General features: G+C 31.6%; 3 protein-coding genes and 1 long non-coding RNA gene across 5 annotated transcripts in view; all 4 read left to right on the top strand.

Moving 5' to 3' along the window:
• The first annotated feature begins 5,219 nt into the window (after positions 1-5,219).
• Positions 5,220-7,119, top strand: LOC17894192 (transcription factor BPE). The gene is made up of 6 exons (XM_006302631.2): positions 5,220-5,721; positions 5,809-5,985; positions 6,083-6,148; positions 6,223-6,291; positions 6,378-6,449; positions 6,682-7,119. The coding sequence occupies exons 1-6, from the start codon at positions 5,434-5,436 to the stop codon at positions 6,811-6,813; spliced, it is 804 nt and encodes a 267-aa protein (XP_006302693.1). The 5' UTR covers positions 5,220-5,433; the 3' UTR covers positions 6,814-7,119.
• Positions 7,120-9,621: 2,502 nt separating this feature from the next.
• Positions 9,622-10,812, top strand: LOC17895358 (putative F-box protein At5g37040). Its single transcript, XM_006301897.1, has one exon. It carries the CDS (start codon positions 9,622-9,624, stop codon positions 10,810-10,812), a length of 1,191 nt encoding a protein of 396 aa, XP_006301959.1.
• A 937-nt stretch (positions 10,813-11,749) lies between these two features.
• LOC17896418 (putative F-box protein At1g58090) lies at positions 11,750-12,955 on the top strand. The gene has a single exon (XM_006301352.1). It carries the CDS (start codon positions 11,750-11,752, stop codon positions 12,953-12,955), a length of 1,206 nt encoding a protein of 401 aa, XP_006301414.1.
• Positions 12,956-15,133: 2,178 nt separating this feature from the next.
• Positions 15,134-18,824, top strand: part of LOC111831848 — a 23,477-nt gene continuing 19,786 nt past the window's right edge. For both annotated transcript variants that reach the window (XR_002834948.1, XR_002834947.1), the window contains exon 1: positions 15,134-15,232. This is a non-coding gene — a long non-coding RNA (uncharacterized LOC111831848). The remainder of the gene's footprint in view (positions 15,233-18,824) is intronic.

The following is an 18,824-nucleotide window of genomic DNA, read 5'->3' on the forward strand; positions in this document are numbered from 1 at the left end:
ATTAATAGAAAATAGTTGAAAAAATGAAAATGAAAATAATCTAGATATTTAGAAGATTTTTTCAAATTTTAAATTATAATTATTTTATCATTCTCTCTAATATTCATAACATACGTGTTTTAGATTTTGTCATGTAAGATTCAAAACTATAATTCTCCTATCATCTTTGTAAAATTTTATTTTATTTTAACTTTTTTGAATCATCTTATAATAGAAAAGTTAATAATATATTTATTTATTTTTTTGCAGTGATTCGAATTTTTTAAAGCATACATATATTACACAATTAATATAAATTGTGCATGTTCAACGTCCATATTGGCTAAAATGTTTGTAGAATGATTTGGAATCTTATTATAAATAAGATCAAAATAAATCCAAATCTGAATGAGCATGAGGTTAATAAGCATCCAAATTTAAATTTTATACAGTTAAAAGTTATATGTTGACTTCATTGTTAAAGGTGCATTGAATATGCATTAACACACATAGTGGACATCTAGATTAATTTCATTTTGTCACTGAATTCATATCTTTGTGTCATTGAGATTAATGTGAAATTTTATTTAAAATTCAGTTACTAGTAACTTCAAGCTTGTGTTAAATCATAATAATTAATACTAGTTTTTGATTAGTTATGGTAAGTCACCACTTTGTCTTCTTCCTCACCGCCGCTCACTTATTCGTCATCGCCTTCCTCATAGAGAGTCGTTGTTGCTATGTAATGGTTTGTAATTTGAAAGCATTTCTGATATTAAAAAGTCGTAATTTACAGACTGTTTGACGATGATATATGTTCGTCGCAAATATCGGTTGTGTGTCTGTTAGATATAAAATCGTTAATAGATCACATAGTAGTCATAAATGCAGGTTTTCATGTATATATATTTTAAATTACATCAAAATAAATTTATTTTGTAAGAAAACCTAAAAATAAACATTATATCTTGCACAAAAATAAAAAATATCAAAATATAAATTAAATATTAATAAAGATTTATCAAAAATATAGAATTTTTTTTTTCTTTTTTGAGTTGTCTGCGAGATAATGTCCTTGACTCATTGCCAATACTCACTATTTAATACAATAGAAAACGCCTTTGAATAAAATCAACTTTGTATCATTTACAAACTATATTACAAACAGTATCTTTATATGGGCCTAATGTGAAATTGTGAGCCCAACACCAAAAAGTGAACGGTAGCATAACAAATTTAATTAAACATCAACCATATAATTAAGAATAAAATTGTTTCAACAGTAAGTATATACAATATTGTTGTAACATTAATTGATACTTTGATAGAGATTGATCTTGATCAGTGGTAGTGTACCATCGTTTTCTAAGCTTAAAAAGGGTTTTCATATTTTCCTGTTTTATAATAAGGTACCAACCGTCCTCTCATCATAAATGATGGAGTGACAAATACATATTGTTATATAAAATAAAATAAAATGATTTGTTATTTTTGGGCTTTGTTTGTTCGTCTGATGGACAATGACTTCAACATCTTAATTCTTAAGTATCAACAATCATAATATATTCGTTTTCTAGCTCGTCCTTCAACATCTTACTGTGCTAACGTTTATCTCAAATTCTCACTAATAATTTAAATAACAACGTCTTTTATTTATTGATAATAATTATCGTTACTAGTGTTTAGTATAATTTAGAAGATTTATATGGTTGCAAAGGTTGAAGTAAATCCATCTCTGGATTATACCACTTTTTTATTTACTATTCATTAAATGTAGTCCGTAATAGTATGGTCAAAAAAATAGAAAAAAAATTGATACGGACCAACTCCGGACCGCTTTTACATACAAATAGAGTTGCTTTGCAACGGTTTGTTGTCCACCCTAAAATAGAGCAGACTAAACTGCTGACAGATTTGTCCATCTCAACTGTTGTAACCATTCGAATCCTTAGAGTATTTTTAGACTTACGTATTATTTTAATTAGATTTAGACTTATGTATTTATTCTAAATATTTTCCCACTAATCTTTTGTTTTACAAAAAAAAATACTTTTTGAAAATTTTAACATTTAGTATAAGAAGAAACCAATAATCATTAAAATATGACTCTTATGTCAATACAAAATTACTAAATGGTAATGCCTAAAATTCAGTTTATAAGCTTGAACAAGGGGTAAAGTAGGGAAAAACTTTCAGTATATTGCTGCAAGAAAAAAACAATTAGTGGTGTATATAATTTTTTTTATAAATTAAGAAGAAATTAAAAAAATGAAAATTAATATAATCTAGATAATTGAAATGATGGTGCATTATGTTATATTGAATGACATCTTTTTCAAAGTAAATTTATTTAATAAATATTACCTTGGTGAGAATCCTAATTTTTGTTATTTTCTATTTGTAAGTTCATATTGTAGTCTGAATAGATGGTTTCTAAACTATTTTTGTTAAACTGAAAAAAAAAATCAGATTACACAAAGTTAAATACATAGAAAACAATTTCCCAACGTGCACAAAATAAATGGATTAAAAACACCACCTTTTAGAGAAATGAAGCACGTGAAGTATTGTCCGAGACATGGACAGTTAGTTCACTTTTGCATAAATCACGTATTTTTCACGTGCATAATATCCTTGTAGTATGTGAAAATGTACTACTTGGGCCAAATGTGCCAAATGGTATGCTATTTGATTATGATCATGCATAGGACATAATCGAAGACAAACTCTTCAAACCGGGTCAGCCTTATCCAAATCATTCATATCAAGAAAAGAACATGATTCGTATATTTGCATCTCTTCATTCGATTTGGAGAAGAGATCATATATTAACATTGCAGTCACCTTCCATAAATATCAACCGACTGCCTCGAATTGCATAGCACTAATAACAAGAGAAACACACCTTAGCTTCTTCTTGTAAATCGATGCTTGCTTGTTTGAGTTTTAAAACTACCATAGATATTGTATGATTTATGTTAATCTGTTCCTGCTCATGTTGTGTGAGTTGCTAAACTAGTTATAGTTGTCATTATAATATTACTTGGCTTCTTCACTTGTAGTATGCATATAGGCCAGATGGTATCAAACATCACCAACCCCATCTTCTTGAATTAGTCCAATTAGTAATGTACTAATATTCTCAAAATTTATTTGCATCGTCATAAAGATACTGCGATTAAGATTGAATATTAAATCTTGTAACGATTTTATATACTCTCCACATAAACTAAAAAAAAATATGAATTATATCTCCATCACCGGTAAGTCATAGATGTTAATTAGCATTTCATATTAGTCATCCAATTAGTATATTTTCTTGAAATTTTTTAGTATCGTCGTAAAAATACCAATATTTAAATTGAAAACTAAACCATTTTAACGATTTACAAATTCTCCACATAAACTAAATATTTTTTTTATGAATTCAAATCTCCATCACCGGTAAAATCATAGACGTTAATTAACATTTCTTTTTTACAAATTCTCCACATAAACTAAATTTTTTTTTTTCATATCATTTCTTGATCATCAGTTTGATGCTAAACATTTTTTTTTTTTGGTTAAAGGCCTTTCAATATTTAACCATAAATAAATACACACAAATTATTTGAAGTTATATACAGTATGTTGTCTATCTATGTTTTGAAGTTGGTTTAGTTCAAATATAGATGTACTTAAATATAGAATACAAATTATGTTTACTAAAATAGAAACTAATTATGCTCACAATAATTCAACAAATTGTTGTTCCGATCACACTTTAAACTAATCCGTGTGAAAAGAGAGTATGATGAGTTAGGCGGAACATGGTACGGCGATGATTGCGTGATGCTCACATACTAACGTAGTTGTCGGGAATCATCAGCAAACATGTGTCGAAGGATGATAGGTCGAGAGAGATGGGCGGTACTGAGTTACGGAAGAGAGAAGAAGAGAGAAGAAGGAAGGAGAAACATTTAGCTTTATAGGTGAAAGTGAAGCCTAACGAATATTTTTCATAAGAAATGCTCACAAGCAAGAGTTTGGCACTATCTACTATTCCTTTTTTTTGTTTTCTTTTTTTCATTCTTCTCAACCATAATAAAGCTGAACACTAATACTAAATAATTTTATATGTTGTATTTTCGACCAAGCAACATTTATAATAGTACAAAATATCAACGAATTAAAGTAGAGTATTCATTATTATTATTAAAAAATTGTTTTTCTTTTAAGAAACGAAAACGATGATTAATATGTACATGTAGAATTTTATTATAAAAGTTATGTAACTAAACTTTGATTCCAATGCTTAGATATTTAGATGGTGGGTTTCTTTAGCCAGTTGATCATCTAATTGGAATGAATCATATAATATGAAAAGATTGTCATATAAACCAAAAACTATAACTTTGTTTTAAGCCATTTAAGGTTTAGTTCAATGATACTAAAATAAATAATTTTAGGTGTTTTAGGAGTATTATCGTGTTTTAAATTAGATTATCAAGTTTTAGTAAAAAAATTTGATGGTTTATCTATGTAGATTGATTTGTGATTGGTTGAATCATGTTTAAGTAAATAAAAGTTAATATTTTAGTATAGAAATAAGTAAAAATTAAAAGGTGCATAATTTTTTAAAATTTTAAATGCAAAACCGAAGCCAATAGTTAGTAATATTCATTCTATTTTCCACTATTTTTACAAACAAATTAAGTAATAATCATGTATGGGTTTAGTTATGGAGTTATGGCCTAAAGCAACACTTATACTTATGGTATAAAATCTTTGTGATAAATAAAGGGTTTAGTGGACTGAAAAATCCAACATATGATTATCCATCATCTCTACTTACAAATCATTAAAATCCACAACCTTATCATTGCCCATCACTAATCAATAATAAAACAAATTAGTAAACAAAATCATTAATAAATTAAAAACCCAAAAAAACAGAAACCTACATGGGTCCCCACTTCCCCCAAGTCCTTTTCCATTTTCATAAATTATGTTTCTTCTCCCATATTATTACGTGTTTCACTTAACCACCGTCTATTCAGATCTATCACGATCCAACTGTGAACACAAAAAGCAGCGTAGGTACACCCGCGTCGTAGAAGATAAAAAAGTCAACGATGGTCAGAGTAAGGAAACCTCGCTATGAAGTGAAGTTAATAAACACCGCAGCTCCCGAGGCAGAAAAAGAGTAAAATAAAACATTAATTTTAAAAAAACTGCAAAATACATTATTTTAATTTTAATTTTTAAAAATGTTGGAAAGAAATTTTATTAATTTATTAACAAGAACAACACAGTAACGCAATCACACAGACTCCACAGTCCAAGGACCAAGGAGAGCTTTTGTATACATCAATCATCATCTCTCTCTCTGGTTTGAATCGGCGGCGACTGAGTCAACTCGGTGGGAGCTGTTTGTTGTGACTTGTTTTATGTGTTGTTTGATTTAGTTGATTTATGGATCCGAGTGGGATGATGAACGAAGGAGCTCCGTTTAATCTAGCGGAGATCTGGCAGTTTCCGTTGAACGGTGTTTCAACCGCCGGTGATTCTTCGAGGAGAAGCTTCGCCGTCTCTGGGACGAATCAGTTCGGTGATTCGGATCTAACCTCTGCTGCCACTAACGGCGATCCGGCGCGTATGAGTCACGCGCTTTCTCAGGCTGTGATCGAAGGTATCTCCGGCGCGTGGAAGCGGAGGGAAGACGAGTCTAAGTCGGCGAAGATCGTCTCCGCCAATGGCGCGGTACGGATTTTTTTTCCTCTGTTTCTTTTTTCCCGGTTTGATTCGGTTTTTCCCGGTTTGTGATTGGTATATATTTGTTTGGTTTAGAATGAAGGTGAGAACAAACGACAGAAGATAGATGAAGTGAGTGATGGGAAAGGTGAAGCTGGATCTCCTGGAACAGAGACGGAACAAAAGAAGCAACAGATTGAACCAATGAAAGATTATATTCATGTTCGAGCTAGAAGAGGTCAAGCTACAGATAGTCACAGTTTAGCTGAAAGAGTAATGATTTTTACATGATGATGATACAAGAGCTTTCTTATATTTGGTTGAATGAGTAAAAGAGTAAAAGACAATTTCGGTTTGGTGTTTTCGATAGGCGAGAAGAGAGAAAATTAGCGAGCGGATGAAGATCTTGCAGGATCTTGTACCAGGATGTAACAAGGTATTGTGAACTTTTTATATTTACATATCTTTGCAGAGTGGTAACATGATTGGGACTTGTTAATGTTTTGGTAGGTTATTGGAAAAGCACTTGTTCTTGATGAGATAATCAACTATATACAATCGCTGCAGCGTCAAGTTGAGGTGTGAAACCTCTTTCTTTCTCTTGTGTATTATTTTGTTACTTGACACTATATGTGTGTTCTCATGAGATGGTTTGCGATTTTCAGTTCTTATCGATGAAGCTCGAAGCAGTCAACTCAAGAATGAACCCTGGCATCGAGGTTTTTCCACCCAAAGAGGTGATGATTATTCTCCTGACCTATTAACTAAAATCTTCTCCACTTTTGCAAAATGTTTCTGTCGAGATTTTCCCGGGTATGAGTCTCGATGTTTATGTGGTTCGTTCATTTAAGCATTGCATTCTCTGTTTTTGCTCCTGCTGCCTAAAACAACTTAGGACATAACTCAAAAGACTGTTCTGTTTCTTGATATAGTTGGCTAATCTCTGTTTTTTTTTTGGGTGAAACTCAGTTTGGTCAGCAGGCGTTTGAGAATCCGGAGCTGCAATTCGGGTCGCAATCGACGAGGGAGTACAGTAGAGGAGCATCACCAGAGTGGTTGCATATGCAGATAGGATCAGGTGGTTTCGAAAGAACATCCTGATAAAAAGAACAAGACTTGGTCATCATCTTACTACAAAAATAAGAGAAAATCCCGAGAAGAAAAAAGCATACATACATACATACATATGAATCTCAATTCTCATTATAGGTTTTAAATATATGGATGTGAATATACACATCATATTGTTCTAAAGAAAGCAAAAAAAAAGATAGAAAAGAAGATATAGTTAGTTTCGACATCAAGAAACTAGAAAAGCTGGTGAAGGCTTTTTAAAGTAGAAATTAATTAAAACCTCTTTGTAAAAGAAAGAACGTTCTTTGTTATAAAATTGTATGATGTCTCTCATTCTTACATATTTACATTACTTATACTTAAAACTTAAGAAGATACTAGTGATGGACCCGCACGTACGTGCGGGGTTATTTTTACAAAATTACGATTTTTTAAGTATATGATATTTTGGTAAAATTTTGCTATATGAATTTATTTGATAAACTATATATAGACATACAATTGTAAAATATAGATATTGTATTACATAATACAATTTTCAAATTATTTAAATGAAAATGATAAGTGATATTACGTGTTTATTTTTTAAACTAATCAAAACATTTCTAACTAATGCTTAGACATGTTAAATCGGATTTGGGTTTGGTTTTAGTTTGAATTGTTTTATGTGTAGTTTATAATGGAAAACCCGTCATGTCTCATTCCGTCTCGTCCCGACCCGTCCCACCCCGTCCTGTCCCGTCTTTTATATGTCATAAAATCTCTGTCCCATAATCGTTTCTTTTTAAAACATAATCATTTGGCAATGTTTATTATAAGAAACTTGGTAAAAGATTTAGACGGGATACCCGTATTCCTCGTTTAAATATTTATTTTTATCAAAATAAAAAAAATCTAATTATCAATCTAAGTCACATGCTCCCACCATTTTCATTCACAATGCACTGTCTGTAATTCTAACATACACAATTCTTGTTCGATTTTTAATTTTATTGATCTTTCAGTTTCATCTTTATTTCTCATTACTTTCTTCAATTCAAAGATTCATGTTTTAGCCTTTTTGTTTTCTAAAGATTTAGGTATTTCTATTTTTTTAATACATGGATTTATTGTAGTTTTGTTATCCGAAGTATACGTTATCTTCTTGTACCCGTCATTTCATGTCTAAATATTTGAAATAAATAGGAAAGTGCAAATTAAATTTAGCAATTTAAATTACATGTCCCCATATCGTACTCGTAGTTTTGTATTTGAAAGTTAAAAGTGAATTTAACTTTGTGACCGTGTCTCATAACAATTATATCTAATCATGTTTTGTTTTTTATGAGAAATAATTCAGATAATGTTTGTTTTCAAATTATATGTTCCCGTCTCATATCCATTCCTATAAGTTTTTTATTTAATAAATAACACCATTTACATGTAACTAAATATAATTTTAGTATATGTAAAATTTCATATAATCGTCCAAAAGTAGAGATTTATACGTCCCAAAGTTGAATTTTGTTCAATATTTTGAGATTTTGAGAATTAAATATAACTACCAATTTTTTTATATTTCAACCGGTTATCCAAAACTTATATATCATATTTATCAAGGATAGTTTAAAATTGTACGTATATGTGAGATAATGTTTGTAGATATTTATTTATTATATCATCTATATCATACCAATTTGACATTTTATTTGGTTTCAATTAGATTAAATCATAAAAATATAATCCATTTATTATTTAAAAATTGGTAATAAGTCGTTAAAATCATTTAAATGTGATATATCCACTTGTTATTTAGTTTTAATCTTAATAGAAATTCTATATGTTTATAATCTCAAAATGTAGTTTATGATTTGATAAAACAATTATTTAATATTTGATAATAGTAATTATATGAAAATTGCCATGGATGAAGATTTATTTTGTTAAAATTGTGTGAAATTAATAAAAAAAAAGAAGTTTAGAATAATCAGTAACTAACTGTTTGACCAAATAAAAAATCATTAACTAATTGAATTAATGATAAATTTTGTAGATATCTTTTGTGCTACAATTGCTAGATTGCTTTTTGAATATGAATATTTTTTAATGTGAAAATAAGAAATTTATGTGATATAAAATGTTTATTCGCATGATTTTAGCAAACAAATATTTAATTATTAATTTATTTAAATTTTATTTATATTTTAAAATTATATAATTTTTAAAATTTGATGATATGATCAGTTATGTATATATACTATGTAGAATTTGATTAGTTGATTATTTCATATGCTAACATATTTTTTTATCTTTTTATTTTTCTAAAAAATGTTATTTTTGTTTTTTAGATATATGATGATTTTGTTTTATTAGATTTCATTCTATATAAATAATTAATTTCGAAAGAATATTAAAATATTAAATTAATTTTAAATATGTTTATGTATATTCAAAATAGATATGTTTACATATATTTAATTTGGAATTTAATTGTCCACTTTTTGTGGTAAAAGATTATTATGATTTCCATAAATATAGATAGTTTTTTTTTTTTTTTTTTTTTTGCTGTCATTAGTTTTGTTTGGCAACTTGAATATGTTTCATGAAATTTTTTTAAAAAATTGGGGTGTTTGGCTTTAAGTTGTACTTCCCAATTAATAGTATAGATGCTTAGTCACACATCTCAAGCCTCTTACGCACGTTCGATGGATTCAAGCACTCACTTCATCGTGTAATTTTAACCGTAGGATGGATTCTGTTTTTTGATCTAAACCGTTGATATTATATATTAGATGATATATAAGTAAATCATAATTTTCTTTCCCAGCTAAATCCTTTTACAAAGAAAACCCTAAAATGGTTCGTACCAAGAAAAAGAAAACCCTAACGTTGCCGAGAAGAAAGCTTCCCTTAGATATCGAAGAAGAGATACTTGTTCGCGTTCCACCTCGATCTCTCCGTCGCTTCAAATTCGTCTGCAATGATTGGAACGCTCTTTTGAACAGCGAGAAGTTCGTTAACAAAAACTTTGCTTGGGCTCTCTCTGAATTCATGATAAAGACAGTGTCCCAGAATTCCCATACTTACTCGATAAGCATCGATCTCAACGACGATCCAACCATAAAAGTGACTGATTTATGCTTTGATTTACCCCATTGTCGCCGTAATAATGTCTGTGGGATATGCGATGGTCACTTCTTCATCTACTTACATGAGGAAGGAAACCTGCTTTGGAATCCGTTGTTGGGAAAGCCTGAAAGGATTGCCAAGGCTGTTGTTATATGTGACAAAGATATGGGTTACAAATACGCTGGTACCAAAAAGAATTACAAGATTATTGGACATTGCCGTTCTCAATGGAATGAGAGAGCTGTTTCAGTCTTAGATTTTGCAACCAATGAGTGGGAGGATACTCATCGTACCAGTTCTGGCGAAGAGTTAGCAAGAGGCTTGTATAGGGACGGAGACTTGGGTAGGGTCTCCTTGAATGGAAATCTGTACTGGACAGGTTCTAAATATCCCCACAATGGCGAGTATTTTATCGAAATGCTCGATTTTTCGAAAGAGATAGTTAAGATCTTTTGTATACTACCATGTGTGGGGAAAAAAGTAGGTTCCCATACTCGTGCGCTATCGATTTATAAGGGAGATCGGTTTTCAGTGTTACAACAATCCAGAAGCACAGGAGAGACTAAGATTTGGGTGACAGAGAAGAAAATTGGCAATGGGGATGATGGAGGCAATGTGGTGTGGATTAAATTCATGAATATTTTAAGACATGACTTCCCCATGATACCTAGGTCGCAACACTCTACAAGTTACTTTGTACATAAAAACATCTATGGAAAGAGCTTTGTTATGTGTTGTCGTACCAAGAAACCTAAACAAGCTTGGGTCTATATTGTGAAGAGAGATCTATGCAAAAAGATCAAGATAGATGAAGTGGGATGTGAGTTTGATTCATCTGCCTATGTTCCCAGTTTGATCACCATACCTCTTAAGAGACTTTCTGAAGATAGTCAACAAGAAGATGTTTTACAAGTTTGATTTACATTGTGTTGCGTTCTTGATTTATTTATATACTTTTAACTAGTTTAAATTCATTATTCGACAGATCAAACTGAAACGCATGTAGGTTGTTTTGATATGAAAGATTTTAAATTTGTTTTTCTTTTGGAGTCATTATCATCGGTTTGAAAGGATTATATATTTAACTTTTCCTATAGGTTTGTTCAACGTCTGTGTGTTTGTGAGTGATTCCTGTTACATGTATAGCTTTACATAGAGAGAAGAAGAGAACAACGATAGGAATTTTGTGGGAAACTTTTCTTTGAATTTCCTTCGGCGAGTTTTCCTTTGGCATTCCTCTCGACGGGAAACAGTAAAAATTGGATTCGTAATCTCAAACCAAAGATCCACCGTGAACTTAGGATTTGAGTAAACCTCACGCCAAAGATGGTTAGAGAAAGATGGTATAGTGACGGCGCACAGAGAGATAGCGAAAGAAGATAAGATGAGGAAGATAAGTTTTTCATTAGCTTTCCCAAAAATGGCTAAGTGTCTTACAAATACTAAGTCGTAAACCGACTAAATGTACCAAATAAAGATTGTACCGACTACCGACATTACATTATTTGAGACATAAGTAAACCGGATAATTAGGATTTATCTTGTTACAGTTTTTGTAGTAAATTTCTTTCATAGTTCCTACACCATGTGTTTTTCTTCAAAATTTGGAAGGTTAGTGATCTTAATTTGTGTGCTTACTATGTTAGTGATGTTAATTTGCGTCATGACATGCCAATTGGTTGAGCCATGGAGTTTAGTGATAATTTAAAGCATATTTATCTATGTCAAGGAGGAGTTAACCATAGGATGGATTGTTTTTTAATCTAAACCGTTGAATTATTTAAACCAAAACGATGCTATATATATGTAAATCATATTGTTCTTCCCCTGCCTGTTTTACAAAGAAAACCCTAAAATGGTTCGTACCAAGAAAAAGAAAACCCTAACGGTGCCGAGAAGAAAGCTTCCATTAGATATCGAAGAAGAGATACTCGCTCGAGTTTCACCTCGATCTCTCCGTCGCTTCAAATTCGTCTGCAAAGATTGGGACGCTCTTTTGAAAAGTAAGATTTTCGTCAACAAAAACTTTGCTTGCGGTCGCTCTGAATTCATGATACAGACACATTCTCACATCTACTCGATAAACGTCGATCTCAACGACGATCCAACTATAAAAGTGACTGATTTATGCTTTGATTCACCCCGTCGTCACCGTTATTTTGTATGTGGGATCTGCGATGGTCACCTCTTCATTGACTCTAGTTTGGAAGGAAGCCTGGTTTGGAATCCGTTGTTAATAGAAAAGCCTGAGAAGATTGCCAAGGATGTTGTATGTGGCAGAAGTATGGGTTACCAATACGATGGTAGTGGTACCAAAAAGATTTACAAGATTATTGGATGTTGCTCTACTGATAGGATCGATAGAGTTGCAGTCTTAGAATTTGCAACCAATAAGTGGGAGGTTACTCATTGTACTACTTCTGATAAAACTGTAGGATCAAGAGACTTGTGTATGGTCTCTTTGAATGGAAATTTGTACTGGACAGGTTCTAAATATCCCCACAATGGCGAGTATTTTATCGAAATGCTCGATTTTTCGAAAGAGATAGTTAAGATCTTTTGTATACTACCATGTGTGGGGAAAAAACAAGGTTCCCATACTCGTGCGCTATCGATTTACAAGGGAGACCGGTTTTCAGTGTTACAACAATCCAGAAAAACAGGAGAGACTGAGATTTGGGTGACAGAGAAGAAAATTGGCAATGGGGATGATGGAGGCAATGTGGTCTGGATTAAGTTCTTGAATATCTTAAGACCTGACTTCCCCATGATAGTTAGGCACCACTCTACAAGTTACTTCGTCGATAATAACATCTATGGAAAGAGCTTTGTTATGTGTTGTCGTAGCAAGAAACCTAAACAAGCTTGGGTCTATATTGTGAGGGGAGATATATGCAAAAAGATTAAGATAGATGAAGTGGCATGTGAGTTTAAGTCATCTGCCTATGTTCCTAGTTTGATCACCATATCTCGTAAAGAGACAGAGACACAACATATGAACTCGATTAGTCGGTGCATGTCTCATATTATACATACGACCAAACAAATTCATGTTGGCTGATATGTTGTCTTGTGTCCCAGTCCATAGTTTATGTTGCCATCGTGCCCCATCAATGAATGGAAGGGATTCCAAGCCTTGAGAAAGTAGTTGCAACAGCCTCGTAAACTCATCTCAAATGATTTGTAAAAAGTCATTTAAATTTTTAATAAATCTCGAGTTATTGGATTCCAAATTTTATAAAGTCAATGAAAGTTTTGTGTTATTCAATGAAAACAAAAAATCTAGGATTGTCAATGAATTCAATTATTATGTTATTGGTTTATGATTTTATATACTTTTCTTCACAAAAATAAATTCATGGAATATATCATTAAATTGTTTTTATGATATATGTTTTGAAGGTGATTGTAAAACACTTATTAATAATATTAATGTCCAATCAACTAATCATATTATCCTTAGTTTACTCCGAGACATTTACTTCTGGGCTGCAAAATTCTCTTCTATTACTTTTTATTTCGTTAAGAGAGCTTCTAATGGTGCTGCTCACAATTTAGCTAACTATGGTTGTTTTGATTGTAATTTTTATTCAAATTCTATTGTTCAGCCTGTTTGGCTTTAGAACCAACTATGTATTGACTCTTTTACATCAATATAATTACACTATTAGAGAAGAAAAAAAAAGAGAAACTGTTTGGGAGACTTTTACAAAATTAAAAAAAGAAAACTAATCAACAAGATTATAGAAAACTCTCTAGCAATTCCTTAAAATCTTCCACTTATTCACTTTCTATGATTTTATTGAAGTCATCAAGATTCTTTATAAATAAAGAATCCAATAACACCTCTTAAATATTTGCTTTACAAATCCAAATTTAAAATTAAAACCGGAAGAACCATTTTGAACTGGTGTTACCTTTAGACTAACATTATTGGGGGTATTTTAAAGGGTTAAAATATCCCAATAATGCTGCCGTTACTAACTAGTAGTTTGAGAATTTTACAGTTTGAAAACGGTATTTTAGTAATTTTAAAGGTAATTAGTCCAAAGCAAGTAAAATGGAAGTTGTGTTTTTTTTTTCAAAAAAAGTTTCCGTTACGTCATTTTTTCTTTAAACGTTAAGGGTATTTTAGTAACTCTCCGTTTTAACGGTTATATCATCTATCTCGCAACACACACATTAGAAAGCTCTCTTCTTTCTTCATCGACTCCAACACAAACGTCTCAAAATCTCTTCGCTGGGTATCTCAGCAAATCCTTCTTCTAAATTTTGTCGAATTTCTCCTGAATTTTTTTTCAATTTCAACATCGTAATCTGGTCTTATCGGATTAGAGAATCATCTTATATATAAATCTTCGTTAGGTAAACAAAATCCTTTTCTTCGACATCTCTCTCTCTTTTTTGTTTTGAAACCCTAATTTCTCCTTTTGCATCAATGTCTTTTAGAAATTGAGTACCGGCGGCCTTAGGATATCAAACACCCAAAACCTAGGGTTCCGTTGCGGCAAATTCTGATCTTTCTCATCTGTTTATGAATCGTGTATCTATGTTACTCGATTCGATTATTGCTACTGTTGCTTAATTTATCCCAAATCGTATGTTAATCTTCCTGCTTTTATAATCCCTAGAGGTCGATTCGTGTTTGTTTTTGTTATTTCATCGATTTTTGATTTTGTGATTTGTTTGATTTGGTTTTGACAGGAAGATCAAGGGGATTCTGATTCGAGGTCAATAATTCATGGGATACTATCAAAGATATGATCGGAAATAGCTTGATGTTCGTGAAACGTGGTGGTGACTGGTAATTGAAGCTAAAAATTGTTTAGTGCTCCTCTCTGTTTGTGGTTTTGATTTGTTTGGAATCACTGTGTCTCCGGTTTGATTCAGATTGTGTCAAAGCCTTTGTTGACTGAAGATAAGAGACATACGATTCATGCATTCATTACATTCATACATCATATACATAAACACATTCAAGCATTCATACATACATACATACATTCATACATACATACATTTATTCATACATACATTCATACATACATACATACATTCATACATACATACATCATATACATACATTCATACATTCATACATTCATACATTCATACATTCATACATTCATACATTCATACATTCATACATACATTCATACATTCATACATACATTCATACATTCATACATACATGCATTCATACATTCATACATTCATACATTCATACATACATCTCTGTTTCAAGTGGCTTCTTTAGTATCAGACTAGTTCATACTTTTGTAAATGGGCTAAAGGGATGAAGGAAAGCGTGTCTTGACATACAACTCACTATGGCCTGGTACTAAAAATCCTCTTTCGAATTGATTATGCACCATCTATATATGTTTTGCGTTGTTTAAGCTTATCATAATTGTTTCACATTCTGAGTTCTTAATTTTTGCAAGCCTCTGTAAATGGTTATCGTGATTAGCTTTGTTTTTTTTCTTTCAGACTTTTGTGGTATTAATATTTTATTCTTTTCAATTTTAGCTCGTAGTGGAGATGAAAATAAATCAGGTATACTTGTGTTCACGTTGGAATGAGAATAGTATGCAGGTATGCGTAAAGGTATGAACATTATTTGTTCAATGTAATTGGTTGTCTGATTATATCTTCTCTGTTTCCTTTTTCTAGTTCATGTTAACAATATTAAAAGCTTTAGCAGGGCTAGTGTCATAATGTGTTTCAAATGTTTTAAAATCGATTTCTAGTGTTAGCTTGAAGGCTTGAAGTAAGGAAACAAATCGGTAAGATTCTGTCTCTTCACTTATTTTCTTCTATATATAACTGTAACGTGTTGCCTAAAGATTATAATTATGTCCTTTTTTATTCTTAGTATTGACCAGTTTGGTGATTCGTTCGCAATATACTGTCGTGCTGCAACCTTGGCTTTGAAAGAATAGATAGAAGGTTTCCAAGAAGTCAAAAACTATTCAAGTCAATAGAAATCTTAACCCTGTGCTAATATGCAGGTATGCTTGTGTTGTTCTATCTACAATCTTCTTATATGTATTATTAGAATTATTCCCGCAAAATAAATTTAAAGAAGTACATGAGTATATTACTTGGAAATGTATGTTCACAACAAGTCATTAAAATCATCACTCACATATTAAGACTTCGAAAATTTTCCTGAGAAATGTATTGTACTTTGTATTATAGGTTAGTATCATATGAAGAAAAGGTGAAATTCAGTTTCTAAATGTTGTATTTAGAGGTCAGTTCTATTCTCGCTGAATTAGTTCTTAGCTCATTTTTTACCCATTTGATCAAAAATTTTGATAGATTTTGGTGAGGATGTTGGAATGAAATATAGTACATCTGCCATCAGAAATGCTACAATCAAACTTTGGGATACTTTACAACACGTTTGTTGGTCTAGGTGGCTACAAATTCCTATAAGATGCTTTTGCTATTTTCTAACCTGTTTTTGTTAGACGAACATATCTGGATAACTAACTTAAACTCTATTATTTTTGCTTTCAGATATCAAAGAGTTTCTTAATGATGTCAAACCTGCAGTACTAAGTAACAGTCCATTGGACACCAAATTTGAGAAAAACTTTTGAGTTACATTTGCGTAAGTAGTCTTTTGGAATTCTTGTTTTTAACTTGATGTGCTTATATTCCGTTCATCAGGGAACTACAGCTCCAAAGAGAGTTATTAAGACGACTTTTAAATGCCAACCTCTGCTAGAGCCTAGAGGTATGTACAAAGCACCTAGAAAATATATCTATAAAAGTCTTTAAGAGTCATGATTTCAAGGTGTTGTACAAATTGGTAATCTTCCTTTTTATCTAAATTGAACGCTTCTTTTGAGGAAATTTGTTATAAGCTTTAGAGTTGAAACTTAGTCATTTTAAATTTTGTAGATGAATTTGGAGTCAACTGATCCTCTAAATAAAGTTCTGGAAGAAAATAAACGTTTTCAACCAACTGAACTGGTATGAAGTCAAGAGCTGTTTTCGTAGTTCTTTAGTTGTTCATTCCAAAATTAGTCATGAATGTTGATCATTTATCTGTACTAATTTTTTTTACGTTCGATAGGAGAATTATTTATGGTCTATGGTGACGACTTTAGGGAGGAAACAAGTCTTATGATGCTAGCATTGATTACCATTGGAGATGAAGGTTTTGTAGTAGCCATGAAACCTGCTGTCGAGAAGACAAGCAAGGTTGGTAATACATATCAAGCATTTAAAATAATATTTTTCTCCTGGAAAATATAACTATGGGTCCGTTTTACGAAATACTTGAGTGATCTATTGGCAAATTCTATATGATGTTCTGTAGTGTCTTGGTGACAAAAATAAGTACATGAGAGATTGCACTTTCGTTGCTATTGAGTCGTGCCTTGGTTTTGGTTATGTGTATCTTGAAAAAATGGTTTGTCATAATCTTTCTTAGGCATGTCCTCTTTTTTTATTAATCGCTGCAGATTCCTAATATGGGAAAATGGAAGCAAAAGGACGTAAAGAGCGTTTTCATTGGTTGACACAACATCTTGCTGGATTTAGTGACTTTGTGGATGCCATACATTTACTTAAACTTGCAAGCAACACGCAATGATGGTAACTTATCTAAAATTTTATACCGCCTCATCAGTTTTAATGTTTGTTTGTAATGACTTCATTTTGGTATGCTTCAATGAATCTTTCCAGATTCGAAGCAGCAAATGTACAAAACACAGCCGAAGGATACATTTCAGAGGTGGACAAGAAACAGTAGGAATCTTGGTTGACAAAATAGCTTGTTGGATTAAGTGAATTTTTGGATAGTTTACATTTACTGAAACCTGCAAGCAACCTCAACGATGGTGACTGGTGAATTATCATAAATTTTGTACTACCTCTTCAGATTTAACAGTGATTAGGTTTGTTTGTAATGACTTCAATGAATCTTTTCAGGTTCAGATCAGTAGATGTGTGAAAAACTGCAAAACTGCCGACGGATGCATTTTGGTGATCTTCAGAGTCATTGGACAAGGAACGGTAGGTTAGCTTTTTCTACTCATGGCTAGAAGCCTAGAACTCAATATCTGAATGGTTGTGTGCATTTTTTCTCAGATTGAAAAGAATATCAGAAGATACCTAAGGCCCAACATCAGTCCTTATGCTTGAAAAGATAAGACCATGATTTGTTTAGTGTACCCTATTTGTCTGATTGATTCTCTCCTCTCCGTTCCCTTTCTCTAGTTTGTTCTAACAATGTTTTTCTTCAAAATCATCAAAAGCTTTGGCGGGGCTTATGTCGAAAGATGTTTAGTAGATTTCAAAATCCACTTGTAGTGTTACCTTGAAGCAAGGAAACAGTTCAGTAAGATTCTGTCTCTTAACATAATTTTTTCTTATTGTTTAATTGTGACATTATCTAAAGATTAGAAAGAATGATATTTGGTGGCTGAGTGATATATTTGTTGGTAACAAGAAAATGGTATATGTTTATCTAATTAGCTTTTGTAAATCTTATTCCACAGCTCCAATACTTCGAGATGCAAGGGATCCAACGTTGAATTATAGAAGTCGTATAAGACTCAATTTACCCCACAAAGATGTGTCAACACAAACACATCTACACATACTCACGACAAAAAAAAAATAATCCACGCTCAAACTACTAAACCTCGCTTGCCCACGAAACAAACAATAATCGACAAAAAAAAAATTCCATACGAACACTAAAACCTTGTCACGGCCACGAAACACATAAGAATCGACAACTACTCCACGTTCATACCAAAAACTTCTCATGGCCACAAATTTTGGGAAAATTCCCAAAAAAATACACCATCTACTTTTTATTTGAACATTTAAATACCTAATTTTTTTTGGTTGAAAAAATAATATCCAAACAAATAAAAGTGTGTAACTTTAAAAAAAAAAAAAAAAAT

The sequence above is a fragment of the Capsella rubella genome, unplaced genomic scaffold (genome assembly GCF_000375325.1).
Source record: "Capsella rubella cultivar Monte Gargano unplaced genomic scaffold, Caprub1_0 scaffold_2, whole genome shotgun sequence".
In the NCBI taxonomy this organism is placed as follows: domain Eukaryota; kingdom Viridiplantae; phylum Streptophyta; class Magnoliopsida; order Brassicales; family Brassicaceae; genus Capsella; species Capsella rubella.

Excerpts from the sequence above, each read along its gene's own strand:
- LOC17894192 (XM_006302631.2), top strand. The coding sequence starts at position 5,434 with ATGGATCCGAGTGGGATGATGAACGAAGGAGCTCCGTTTAATCTAGCG. Across the intron at positions 6,149-6,222 it reads TTGTACCAGGATGTAACAAG|GTTATTGGAAAAGCACTTGT; the intron begins GTATTGTGAACT and ends ATGTTTTGGTAG. Across the intron at positions 6,292-6,377 it reads CGCTGCAGCGTCAAGTTGAG|TTCTTATCGATGAAGCTCGA; the intron begins GTGTGAAACCTC and ends TGCGATTTTCAG.
- LOC17895358 (XM_006301897.1), top strand. The coding sequence starts at position 9,622 with ATGGTTCGTACCAAGAAAAAGAAAACCCTAACGTTGCCGAGAAGAAAG.
- LOC17896418 (XM_006301352.1), top strand. The coding sequence starts at position 11,750 with ATGGTTCGTACCAAGAAAAAGAAAACCCTAACGGTGCCGAGAAGAAAG.